Here is a 14,220-nt window from a genome sequence, read left to right as displayed (position 1 = left end):
TACTGCACAGCACCCTTACACTTCTAAGCAAGACTATGGAAAAAAAACTTAAGGCACATTAGAGTTTACATAAGCATGTAAAATTCCTCTCTTCCCCAGCCCCAAAGGAAGTATTTCCAAACTCAACAGCAGGTTGTGTTATTTTATAATGTTTCACATTGTAAGATGTTTAAGAGAATAATTAGATAATGTCAAAGAAATCGTCAATGTCACCTTCTAATACAGACAAGAACTGCAGCAGGCTTATTTTGGGCTGAACATCTCCCTGTTCTCAGCAGATACACTAGAAACACAGGACCGAGAAAGGGAACATTCCTGCAATGATAATTAATCAGCACCATGTGTAAAACCATTTAAATCAGCTCCAACTCAGTTCCCTGTAAAGCACAATACTCCTCATGCTCCTCTCCTGTACTCTATGCCAACTGTAAGCCCACGGTTGAAAGATCTGACACAAAATCTATTCAAGGCCACAGGAAGAACACCTAGAAATCACTACCTTGCAAAATCTTGCAAAAGCAACATGATCTATCAGCAAAACTGTTCAGATGACCCAGGTTCTTGAGCCACACATCATATTACAAAGGAATAGAAAACTCCGTAAACCCCCATCTACCCTTCAAAGGAAAAAAAAAAAATCCTGCCAACTTTGCTAAAGAGATTTTCTTCTTGCCTGTAAATCTGGGAACTCAGCTCTAAAGATGCTTACAGTCAATCTGAGACACTAGACTCCTCTGAAAACAACTAAGGATAAGATTTAGAAGGAAAATTAATTACAGAAATCTTTGGAGTTTCATTAAAATTATTAATGAAGAATAACAACCTCACAAGTTACTTTCCTCTGTTAACAACATTTTCTGAGAAATGGTTTCATCTGTCCAGAAATGACTGGCTGTCAAACCAAACCTATTTCAGATTAACTTCCTGTTTCAGTACTATGAAGCCAAAATACTCCTCTGCCTATTCTAGACTAATACCAAACTATTAGACTGCCATTTTTTTTCAGCTAGCCAGCAATTCTTACCAAACCAAATTCATATATATATGCTACAGATCTTTAGCCAACAAAAATGAACACTAACAAAAATACTTATGAAATTGGAAACACAGTGAAACTCAGCTGTAAAGGGATGATTAGCTGTTCCCAGAAAAGATAAATCAATTTTACCTCAAAATGTATGTAACAGACATAGTTTGTTTCAGTGTACTTGTCCCAGGTATTACAGCTGAAATGGAGCAAACTAACCCAAAGTATTTTTTCCTGGACTCGTAACTGACATATTTTCTGTAAAATTAAGAAATCTTTGCATTTCCTCTTGCAGACACACCACCTCAGATTTTAGACTGGCTTGGCAGCTACCACAATTAACCGTTTTCTCATTACTTTTGGAGGAATAAAATTCTTTCTTTAAATTATGCCTTAGAGTATGATTAAGTAGCTAGATCTTAAAAGTTCAACAGCTGATTCTGAAGGCCTTTGACTATCTGAGAACATTAGTATCACCCATTTTTCATCTAAACACTGTTAAAAAGCAGCAAAATTTGCAAAGTGAAGGATTGAGACATCAAGATTGTGTGAGACTGAGTTGTCTCACATTTCTGCAACACCAGGTCTTTGTATACATGCACCATAATTAGATGTGTTCACCAGAGTAAACAAACCATGCAGCTTTTCTCCTAGCTGCTTTGAAATTTTATTTATTATTTTATTTGCTACCTTGAAATCTTATTTATCACCCACTCCCTTACAGGTCTCTTTCTACTCCTGACTCTCATCTTTCTTACTGAAGCAATGATGAGTCATATTTGAAAACACATAAGTAAAATTCAGGAGGAATTAACTAGTTCAAACACAGTGTTCTGCTCTGTTCTCCTGGTACAGTTTTGTTCCTAGCACCCAGTTTTGCAAGCTATTTAGGTGAACCAATTCAAACCATTTTCTTTCATAAATGCTAAAACCTGACACATTCTTCATAAACTTCACTATCTTATTCAGTACATTCATCATGAAATAAATTATGCCAGAGTATAACAGCTCTAGCCTTTTCCTGAGCCCTACTTTTCTGAACTACTACTTCAATATTAGATTTTATCTGTCTCTCTGCTTTTGCCTTGGGTCCACGAATTAATACAATAATTTATATTTTTTTCTACTGGCTAAACATGCATTTCAGAAGCAGGCTTTGCCATGACTAAGGCAAAGGCATTTGATGCTCTTCATTACTGTAAAAGGCATGCCATGATTAAAGAAAATATTGAGCTCCAAATAACTGCAGGAGATGAATACAGGTCACATCTGCAAAGTATTACTGGAAGTATTATTATATACTACTTCTATAATACAATATGTTTTTATTTATTTAGGAAACAATATTTTTAAAAAGAAAAAAGCACAAACAGTTTGAAAGTAAATTTTCACTCTCTTAACATAAATTACATTCATGTATGGGAGAAACTGTAGATAAATGCACAGACACAGCTTCTGACATGGAAACTGTACAGGGCGTTAGACCCAGAACTAGAACCTGGGACTTCTGGGTTCAAATCTAATTTCCTACCTTCTCGTCTTACAACCTCCATTGCAACTTAGGTATGAAACAGAAAGTGAATAAAACATCTCTTTCAGCATCAGTAAGATGCTGATGCTGTGCTGCAACAGGACAGCAAAGCTGGGACACCCAAGTGCCGCTGTACAGACCAACATGTTTCCACCAGAGGCCTGGCTCCATTTCCTGAGCCTAATGTGAAAGCCAGTGAGCCTTGCCTCATGTGAGGTATCTTCCTCAGTTCTGGACACTCCTCCAATGGAATGCCACACAGACACAGCCAAAGAAGCTTTGCATTGAATTTGTAAGTTCAGTTACATCAGTGTGTGGCATAGGGGGTCAGCACAACGCCAGACTGGACCCATTTGATACAAATTCACTGTGCCAATGGCGCATCCTAGCAGCAGCCTAAGGAGCAGTATTGCATCTGACCGGTGTGACTCAATCCAAGACCCTTTCCGTGCCATTTTGAGAAGTGCTATGCACATGCTGTCACCACAACTTTCAACTGGAAACAAAGACCTCAGCACTTCTCCAAATCTTATAATAGGTATTAAGATCAGGCTCTCAAATGAAAAGCCCCAATATACCAGCAATCCTTCAAAAACTCTAGATCCAGTAACAAGGTGGTTTTTAGGACCCTACAGTATTCTGGGAAACTTCATAAGGAACACATAAACGTGTTGTCTGTTCTAACTTTAACATATTGCAAAAAAATGAAAACTTTATTATTTTTTTCCCTTATCTGTAGCTCACATCATTTTGCAATAATTTTGGCTTACAATTTCTGAAGTAAAATGCTGATGAAAAGAAGTACACAAAATCTCTCTAGCAGAGATGCTGGTCTGAAAAAAAGTTTTTTTCATGTGAGAAATATGATCATTATGTCAAAAAGAACATTTTATGGCAATTAGTCAAAGTACAAAGCACGTCATACCTTATTTACTACACAGGCAAAGCCAACAAAATCTCAAGCATTTTTTAAAGCAGCATTAGAAATTGAGTGGCATTTATCCATACCACCTTAAAAATGCACAGAATCACCCCGTCCAAAAAGAAAACACTTCTGTTAGTCAAGGCATATTAACTTAATCTCTATATTCATTTTTTTACAACAGATAAAGCACTATTAAACAAATAATTTCCCTATGATAAAAATATCTCTAAAACATTATTCTGCAGTTCACCAAAATTTACCTATACACTAATGATATACACTATGATTTGCAAACATCTTTCATTCATCATTCAGCACAATGAGTTTAACATGCAGACTTTTCTCCATCCTGTTATACACATTTGTGTATGTGTTACAAAAATGCCACATTTATCATAGGATACATGCCTACAGAAAGAAACAAAATGCAAAATTTGCAATGACCATGATTTATCATCTCCAGTGTCAACAGGGTAAGAGAAGGTCTAGTAAGTGTACTGCAATTATTGCAGAAAAGATACTCACATGGACTAACATCTCTGTATCTGTTTCGATTTCTGTTTTCTGGATATTTTGCAACTCTGTGAGGGTAGTCACTGGATTTATGTCGGATTTCCTTAAAAAGACAAAGTAAATAATTGACTTGTAACCAGCAACCTGATTAAAAATAGTGTTCTACACATACTACTAATTAAGTAATATTGTTAATAACTAACATTTTTTAAACCAACTTTTACTGCACCTAGTGTCATTTTCACTCAGAAGACATCTCAATCATGGCCAAACTGCTACCATTTATCTTTCTAAAGTAATCCTCGTAAAGGCTAAAACTAACAAATGTAAGCACCACTGAACAAGCAAGTGCTGCATCAGGAACAAACAGCAAAACAACCCTCACCCTAGATACACATTACTTTACAGTTATTATTACACTTACAGTTTACCTCAGAGCGGCACATCATCTCCCAAAGCAATAAGAGACTCAGACACAACAGCAGTATTCTGCTGGCTCCTTTTTCAAGTGACTGGAAGTGTAAAACCCCACAAATGTAAGTGAACCAGTTAATGGTTTTATGGCTACTATTAAGGGCCATAGGATTATTCTTGGTGGTTTGATGGCTCATGCCACACAGTAGTTAAACGTGAACCAATATGAAGAATTCTAGAGTCACAAATATCAATGTGAATCAAAGCCTGTTCTCCCCACACACTAATACAAACCTTCTAATAATATGTGAGATATTGAGACTCACACACTATTTCAAGCACCCTACTGTTTACACATTCTGAGTGTTCTGCTTTATTGATTTCTTTCCTGAGTGCACCTTTTCTACAACTTCACTAAGACATACATAATTACCTTATGCAGAAATCTGAGAATAGCCTTCAATGTATTCTACTCTGTCTTTATATCTCTGTACTGATGCTATCTCAGCAGAAATATTGCACAGTACAGAATTAACAATATTTAACTTTGAATTCTCCTTCTGTTTTTAGATTATGTTGCTACATTTGATCATTATGTCCCAAAGGGCATTTAAACTTCTTATTACAGCTGAGCATTCTTTGGTCTTCTCAATGTTCCCACTATCTTTGTCTCCAAACTTCCTAAATAGTCTAGTCTATTCCCAGACAATGAACACAGCCAGAAAGGGCATGAGCGGAAATGTAACATACAAAAGAAAGCACCAATTCTTAGCATTGGTTGTGTGACCTTTCTTTAAAATGTACTGCCAATCTGCAAAGAACATAAATCACAATGTGGAGTAGCATCTGCCAAGCACCAGTACTCCACATATTTGTAAAAAAATCGCCTGATCTGTTAAGATTTTTATTTTGATACAGCACATTGCAACTTCTCTTGTTTACACGGCTGACAAGCTTTGGGAGTTTGCACAAAGAATGAATGGATCTGGCTGGCATTCACACCCAAGTTCCCGTGAAAGGTAAATTTTGTATTACTCAGTAACAGGATGCAATACATTTTTTTCTTAAAGCACCTGCACCGTCAATGCACAGAATCAGATCCATATTTTGGTAAAGAAATACTAAAATAGCTAGAAATACTTCTACAGTGATGGTGTGGGAGGGCAGGCTTGCTAAAAAGAATTAAACTTAAGGAATTTTAATCACGAATTCTAAAATCAGTTTTCCCACATAATATTCAGCCATCACGCAGGATCACAGCATGCCTTGACCTGGAAGGGACCCTCAAAAATCATCAGGTCCAACTCCTGAAACTGGACAGAATAATCCCAAGTGCCTGAAATAATCCATGTACCTGAAAGCATTGTCTGAATCCTTCCTAAACTCTGGGAGGCTTGGTGCTAGATGTTACTTATTTGTAATGCAGATATATAATCCAAAACTGCAATATCGAAAATACTACAGTAGAAATATTGTATTTGAATCACATATAAATCAAATCAATTGCTAATTTAACGGAGAAAAAGCATAATTTGAAGTCAGTAAAGAAAACTTTGGGGTTTGGTTCTCTTTCCTCATTTGTGAAAGAGTGCTATAAAATATCGCGAGCTTAAGTAAATGCTCTAGTGATACCAACTGATACATAACGTCTGTTTTATGGAACTGATTATTCTCGGAAGTTCCTAATCTCGTTTAAAAAATAATAATGGCAAATACTGTATTTTATTTAGCGGCATTCGGGCAGGCTCCCCGCAGCAGACGCTGAGCTGGCCAAGGCAGCGGGAGCAGGCGCTGAGGGAGCACGGGTGCCTGAGGAGCCGCACGAAACCGCGGGGGCGGGCTGGAGAGGGGAGCATCCAAGCCTTGACCGAATCCGTACTATCGGGCACAGGTTCTCAGACAGCCGCAAGCCGCGGAGCCCCACGGCGGCTGCCCCGGCTCGGACCGGGCCCCGCTCGGTTGAGCCCTGAGGGCAGCGCGGACCAAGAGCCGCCACCGAGCCCGCGCACGCGCCCCGCCCCGCGCCTGCGCGCCACCGCCCCCCTCCCGGGTCCGCCCCGCGTGCACATGCGCAGCGCTTGCCCACGGCTCCGCTGCGCGCACCTGAGGGCGAGAGTCCTGTCGGCCCAGCGACTTCCGCTCTCCCCGCTGCCGAGGCGGCGGCAGAGCCGCACACCGGGCACGGGCGCTGCCGGTCCGCGGGTCTCTCTCCCCCCGCCCTTCCTCCCGCCCTCCCTGTTGCTCTCCGGCTGGAGCCGACCACGCCGCTCGGCTCACCAGATAACGCGCCTGCCAGTCGTTCGTGGCGTCGATCTCCTGGAACTCCTGCTCGATGGCGGCGGACATGATGGCGGCGGTGGCCGCAGCGGCCGCCAGGGCGCGCGAGCCTGTCCGCAGCAGGCCGAGCGGCGAACTCGCGACCGCTCGCGCGTAGCCCCCCGCCTCACGGCAGCTGCGGGCGCGCACATACGCTCGCGACCGGGTGTCCCGCAGCCGGCGCTGGGCGCATGCGCGGCCCTTTCCCCGCCCACCGAAGCCGTGGAGATCACGCCTCCCCGGGAGGAGGAGGCGGGAAGCACCTGGGGTGACGTCACCTGCCCGGGGTGGGGGCGGAGCCGCTCTCAGGTGTCGCGGGGTCTCGGCAGGACCGGGGACTTCGGCCACCAAATGGGTACCCGAGCGCTTGCTGTCACAAAAATCACAGACTCCGTTCGGTTGGGAAAGATCTCCGAGATCATCGAGTCCAACCTGTGGCCGAACATCACCACGTTAACTAGACCATGGCACTAAGTGCCACATCCTGCTGTAAACACCTCCAGGCACGGTGGCTCCATCACCTCTCTGAGCAGTCAGTCCCAGTATTTAATCGTCCTTTCTGTGAAGAATTTTTTCCTAATATCCAACCTGAACCTCCCATGGCCTGAGGCCTTGTCCTCTCGTCCTGTCGTTGCTTGCCTGACTGACCTCCTCCTGGCCAAAACCTCCTTTCAGGCAGGTGTAGTGATAACGTCACCCCTGAGCCACCTCTTCTCCAGGCTAAACACCCTCAGCTGCCATCAGCAGCTCCTCACAGGACATGTGCTCCAGACCCTTCTCCAGTATCGCTGCCTTCCTCTGAACATGCTCCAGTGTCCTTCTGAACTGAGGGGCCCAGAACTGAACTCAGTATTCGAGGTGCAGCATCACCAAAGTGCATGCAGGGGGACAATCACTGCCCTGGTCTTGCTGGACACACTACTCCTGATGCAAGCCAGGATTCCACTGGCCTTCTTGGCCACCTCCACACTCTGCTGTGCCCACATTCAGTTGACCACTGGTCCTTTTTCACTGGGCCACTTTGCAGCCACTCCGCCTTCAGCCTGTAGTGCTGCATCGCTGTGCCGATGTCTCTGAGCGGACACAGCCTCCGAAGGGTGCATGAGCTCTTCCAGCCGCCGGCGAGTCCCTAGCCCGGCTCAGGGTAGCACCCCCGGCGATGTGCCCCGCCGGCAGCCACTGGTTCCGAAAAGCAGAAGTGCGAAGACACGGACGTGTCGGACAGACAAATCACAGCGGGGCTCGCTGTTCCGAAAGCAGAAACGCCGTGTCCCGCAGTGATTGCCTCACTGGGACAGAAAGTCCCTTAGGGGAGACACCGGACAAAGCCAAAGGTCGGGTCGGGTCGGGTCAGAGAGGGCTGCGAGGCGCCGGCTGCTGGGGGATACCAGGCTGTGGCCCCCGGGCAGGCGGGAGACGCCTCGTGGCTCAGCACAGGTCGCTGGAAAATCCCCTGCGCCTTAAAAATGTTTGAATTAGTGCCACAAAGGGGAACTGTGTACCGTCAGTGTGTGTAAGTATCTGAAGGGAGGGTGCCAAGAGGATGGAGTCAGGCTTCTCTCGGTGGTGCCAAGCAATAGGATAGAAGGCCACGGCAGAAACTGATGGTCAGGACGTTCCACCTAGATATGAGGAAGAATTGCTTTATTGTGCGGGTGCCCGCGCAATGGAACAGATTGTCCAGAGAGGTTGTGGATTTTCCTTCACTGGAGACATTCAAGAACCGTTTGGACGTAATTCTGTGCGATGTGTTCTAGGATGACCCTGCTTGAGCAGGGGGGCTGGATCAGACGATCCCTTCCAATCTTCCCCATTTTATGAGAGGTTACAATGGCTCCCCACGCCGGTGACAGTCCTGCCCTCGGCCCGCCGCCGCCTCCTCTTCCGCGTGTTCCTGTCCTGAACCTTAACTCCTGGCACACCCTTTCCTTGCCGCAGCCTCTCCCCCACCCTCAACACGGCTCTCACGGACTGGGAGCTTTCCGTGGAAACTTGTATCTGCTCTCTCCCACGCCCGAGGAGCCTCTGCCCTGCAGCGCGCCCCAGCCGCTCCCCTCGGCTTCCCTACCCGGCCACCACCGGCCCCCCGCCGCCCCGACCCCGTCAGAGAGCCCGACACCAGGCACATACACGGGCAGGGGCTGGGCGTGTCAACTGTGGTGTGACTGACAGCTGAAGGACAGGATGTCATGGAGAGGGGTGGCATGGACCTGGACAAGCTCGAGGAGTGGACACATGGAAATCTCATAAAGTTTAACAAGACCCAGTGGTCGGGTCAAACCCCAATATCAATATAGGCCGGTGTCTGAACAGATGGAGAGCAGCCCTGCCAAGAAGCACTTGGAGGTGCTGGTAGATGAGAGGCAGGACATGAGCCAGCAATGTAAGCTTGCAGCCCAGAAAGCCAACCACATCCTGGGATTCTCCCCCTCTGCTCTGCTCTTGTGGGACCCCAAGTGCAGTGCTACATCCATTTCTGGAGTTGCCAGCACAGGAAGGGCTGTTGGAGCAAGTCCAGAAAAGGGCCAACAAGTTGATCTGACAAATGCAGTCCTTCTCGTAAAGGCTGAGAGAATTGTGATTGTTCAGCCTGAAAAAGAAAAAGCTCAGGAGTGACCTATTCATGGTCCTCCAATACCTGAAAGAAGGGTACAAGGAAGATGGATAGATACCTTTTAGAAGGGCATGTAGTGATAGGACAAGGGTGAATGGCCTTAAATTGAGAGTAGGTTTAAATTAGGTATTAGGATGAAGGTCTTTGCTTACAGGATGGTGAAACACTGGAACAGGTCATGCAGAGAAGTTGTGGATGTCCCTTCCCTGGAAGTGTTCATAGCCAGTTTGGATGGAGCTTTGAGCAACCTAGTGGAATGTGTCCCTGCCCAGTGCAGAGGGGTTGGAACTAGAAGATCTTTAAGATCCCTTCCAGATCATATGATTCTATGACCTACAGTTCCTGTGATAACCAAAGTCACAATGCTGAGTGTGGCTGTGCCGTCTCTGCGGTTCTCTGTGTGCTGCCACTGCAGCCCCATGTGCAGCCCCCCTGCCTCCTTTGGGCCTCACCTGATGTTTAAGCACAACAACATGAGCAGCTATTATTTTTGAAACAGACTTGATTTTGAATACCTGCCACTGAATGCTGCTGCATTTCCTTTCTACCACACAGTGCTGGAAGTCCACTGGCTCACATGCTCCCCCAAGTCCTGGTAGAAAAGCTGGTGTCCTAGATACCATGGGATTGTGTGATGCCTTGGAAGCACAGCAGATGGGACAGCATGGATCAGTAAGTTCATAATAAGATTTTCCAAGTAACTCAAGGATTGCACAAGATTTTTTTGAACTATGGGTTCAAGCTTAGAAATCAATATAGGCAATATCTTTCTTAGATTTTTTCTGCCTGCAGGACTGAGGCACGGGTCATGTCTGTAGTTCTGTAGGTGCTTTCTAGTTAATCAGTGTTCTATGTATGAACAGTTATGAAACAAGCAAATAAGAAAACATTTTTGAATTATGTTTATGATTTAAGAGTACAGCAAAGAATCCAAGTGCCCATCCTCAAGGTAAAGATTGGTTTTCATTTGAAGTAGATTTATTTGATTCAATGAATAAAATTGTTCTTTACCTCAGAAAACTTATTTTGCACAAGCTGGGTGTAAGAAAGTAAATAGGTACATACAAGCTGTCTGCCAAATAACATATTTTAATAAAGAAATTAAAATGGACACCTTACTGATTTTAGACTTTGGCAGGCTTTTCCCTGTATATAAACATGCTGACTGATCTGTATTTATAGCATTTATGACATGATGTGCTTTTCACTTGTGCTTGTGATATTTGGGGTTGTAGTTCATTGTGGGACAGCAATGTAACTCCGTTGTTAGGAAAGGGAGTTTTATGGTAGCAGCTACATTTAGAATCTCTAACACAGATCAGTGCCCAGAGACATCTCATGGAAAGCTAAAAATGTTTGTTAATTGTGATTAGAGCTGGCTTAGAAAAGGAAAAACTTGTAAACTAGGGATTTCTGAAGAAATTGCTATTGTTCAGTTTTGGATTGCTTTTTTTTTTGACTGCAAGTATGCTGAAAATTCAGCACCAGTTCTCTAGCTTTTAGGACCTGAGCCCAGGATAGATCCAAGACTCTCCTTCACAGACCATTTCTAATGGTCTGTGAAGGAGAACTGTATATACAACATAAACCAAGTACACTCATTAGAAAACTTTATTCTGTTGCCAATGATATACTGCTGTTCTATATTAGCTGAGCAGCCAAACCCAGATGAACTGCTACAGAAAGTCTTAAACCCTTGAGACCACATGAGACATGCAAAGAGGGATAACATAGTTGCTGGAAAGTCTAGTCTCTTTTAGTGTTTTCTGTCTTAGTATAAACACAAGCAAGCAATGTTTTTTAATTAAAATCTCTGATTATTTGAGAAGCCCATTGCTGTGCTGACAAAACACTCACCCCAAAGTAGTTGCTGTCCACAGTTTTGATTTCAAAATTTACTTTGGTGCCCATGAAGACCAATGCAGTTAATTTTAAATGCTTTTTGTCCAGTGATCTTGGCTGAACTATTATTTTAGTACCAGTCTGGAGCAGACTAAGTGTTTGTTCCTCTGTGTGTACTTTTTTGGGTCATTCACTGGAACTACTTAAGCACCATTTATTGGAAATGATCTGGTTTGTGCTGCTTTTCTGAGAAACATTTTAGATATTGGTAGATGAAGAACAAATTCTTCCCTGAGGTGGTCTTATTCACAAATACACTCCACATCAATTTTAACTGTTAAGGAAGAGAGCTGTAATGTGCTTAAGCTTGCCACAATGTGAAAGGAGGAGAACATGTAATTCCTGATTTAAATCTTATAGCCCAAGGCCTAAAGCAGAAGAGGATCCTCCCTTCCCTGAACTGGAGAGGACTTGAAACCCAGAAGTGCTGGCCACTCTACTGGCATCTGGTAGGGAGTAGAGAAGCTGAACGAAAAGGTCCAGTGGTCAGGATAAAACAGATTTCATTTTTATATGCATTTACAGTGCACTCTGTATTTCAGACTTTTGGAAGCTGTATTCCTTGCTCAAGTGAACATTAAAATTCCCATTACTGAAAGTGGGTGTCTGTGCACATACCTTTCCTCAGCTACATTATTGCTTTCTCCTGCCCAAAATTGTATTCTAGCTTACAACAAGACGGAGAAGGGAAAAAAAAAAAGAAAACACCCAAACCCCCCACAGCAAACCCTTCAAAATGTATGTAGCAAAATGCAAATCCTTATAGCAGCAACAAAAGCAGAAGTGCAAGCGCCTCAAACAAGTTTGCTTTCAGCAAAGGAGGTCTTTCACATCAGCCAGAAATCTACAACAGTGGGATCCTATTGTCCAGTGTCTGATAAAAACTGGCTCTGTAGTAAAGGTGTTTGGATTATGGAAGAGAAGGACAATACACAGCTGTGCCCAGACTGTTGCATACAATTGCTCAAACTGTTGTCTGGAGTTCTATGTAGAAGAAATTCATGGCCAAGGAAGAAAGGAAATATTAAGAACTATTAAGGAAGTCTTTCACAGTCTAGAGATTTGTGCCAGTCTGTATGGCACTGGAGTCCCATGGTGAAGCTGAAATAATTGTGGAGTATGAAAAGAAAAGGGTAACTGGCAGAAGTGCTGTCACAAGTGAATGGACACAACAGCTGCCAGAAAAGACAGCCAGCCAGAATGTCTGAGGGATAGAACAACTTTAGGCTCCACTGTGGCTTTGTGAAACAGCCCTTCCAGCAACCTAAGCTGGGGTGTGCAGTCAGCCACAAAGCCTAATGCCTATGAGTCAATGCAGGGGATGTTTGGTACGGCTATGGGAAGAAAAAAAGACCCAGTTGCCAAGAGAAAGATGACTCTGAGTTATTATTTTTCTTGCTTGTAGAGAGGATCTTGCTTGCTGGGGATGGTTTGTGTCCATTACTTGACTTTCTATCTCTCTTTCCTTGTTGCCCCTAGCTACAGTGGCGTTTGTTGAAATCACCATTTGCAAGTGAGAAACTCTAATTCAGTGAGGGTAGCTTAGCATCATTCCATGGTCCTGGTCAGAAGGTCAGTTTTTGCTAGAAATGGTATCTATATAACTGCCTATAACTGACATAGAGTGTCCACATTGAAAGTTTGTTTAAAGATCATGGGTTTATTAGTCTTTAAAACTGCCTCACAGAATGAATAGGGCCTTTCCTTGCTTAGACTGTTTCTAATCTCATAGCTGTTATTTCAAAGAGTTACTTTACATGATGGCATAATGGTTAGGAAGCAGTTCTGGAAACAATTGTGGAACAGTTCTTTATACTGGACAGTGAGTCTTTCACTCAAGTTGTCTTACAATGGTGAAGTCATAGTACCATGGTCTTGTAACTTGTTTCTAGCACAGATTCTGTATTTTAGTGGTTTCCATGCTTGGTTATATGTATCTTCATCTATATTCAATCTTATCTTCCAAGATACAAAATTAAGGTAATTTTCTGAATTACAGCTGGAAAGATTGTGATGCACCAGACCACAGTTGTTTGCTAGAAGTTCTGGTAAGAAAATACTGTTTCAGCAGAAGACTTTCTCCTGAGGAATAACAATAAATGTTCCTATTATAAATTTGTATTCTCAGTTTTATATTCCGGGGTTTTTTTGGGTTTCCCAGTATCAGAACAAAGCAATTATGACTATTTTCATGGGTGTAACAATCTCTGAATTGTTTTTGGTTTTGGTTTTTTTTTTTTACCCCAATAGTTCAAAATAAGAGTCTTCAGATTGTAATCCATGTGTGTAATTTATGCTTCTGCATTAGACAACCTGAAGTACCAATAACAGGAAAGGATTTTCTTGTACTACTCACAGTAATAGTGATTTAAAATATCTCATTGTTACCAACTTCATAGATACTGAAATTTACCATGTGGGGCTGAGCCTTTAACATATATTACAATAATTACTTCTGTCTTTCCAGTGATAGCAGAGGTAGGTCTGTGCAGGATTTGTGATATCTTTGCCTGTTTTTAGGTTGACGTTAATATATCGAATTTCATACAATTTCCCGTAGAAGCTTGTCCTGTTGAGATAATAAGCAGCCCTGTAGGAGCCACATTCTCTGAGTCACTGTTTTGATGGCAGAGTTCCATGAGTGTGCGGCTCATTTTGCCTGCTGAGATGTCCTTTGGTATGTTATAGAGAACAAGGTGTTCGCACTTGTGTCACTGTGTAAAGGCACTGGATCTTGTAAGGGCATGGAACATTATAGCAAAATTTGCATTGCTTCACTCACTTGGCAAGGCAGGACTGCAATAACCAATGCATCTCTCTTTTTACCTTCAAAGTAAATCAAAAAGCAAAGAGGAAAATAGATTTTGCCTGTAGGTGGCAAAGAGCCATGAAGAAATTGTTAATTTTTCAGGCAGCATGATTTCCTAACAAAAACAAATTAGTAGTGCATGTAAATTTTATCTTTCATTTTGAAATTT

At 43.1% G+C, this 14,220-nt stretch overlaps 1 protein-coding gene across 6 annotated transcripts in view; it reads right to left on the bottom strand.

The window, feature by feature from the left end:
* The window catches only part of PTPN2 (protein tyrosine phosphatase non-receptor type 2), a 30,474-nt gene extending 23,573 nt beyond the window's left edge, over positions 1 to 6,901 (bottom strand). For 2 of the 6 annotated variants that reach the window (XR_004496052.1, XM_033512204.1), the window contains exons 1-2: positions 6,688 to 6,900; positions 4,009 to 4,099 (exon numbers count right to left, since the gene is read on the bottom strand). Coding sequence is in view for 5 of the 6 variants with exons in the window: in XM_033512204.1 (XP_033368095.1) it covers positions 4,009 to 4,099; positions 6,688 to 6,756 (160 nt within the window). In the remaining variant the exon portion in view is untranslated. Of the gene's footprint in view, positions 1 to 4,008; positions 4,100 to 6,687 lie in introns of all 6 variants that reach the window. The other 4 variants (XM_015617338.3, XM_033512203.1, XM_015617337.3 and 1 more) reach the window with 4 other exon arrangements.
* Between the last annotated feature and the right edge of the window lie 7,319 nt (positions 6,902 to 14,220).

Source organism: Parus major, chromosome 2 (assembly GCF_001522545.3).
Source record: "Parus major isolate Abel chromosome 2, Parus_major1.1, whole genome shotgun sequence".
NCBI lineage: Eukaryota > Metazoa > Chordata > Aves > Passeriformes > Paridae > Parus > Parus major.
This window is presented reverse-complemented; position numbering and strand designations above follow the sequence as displayed.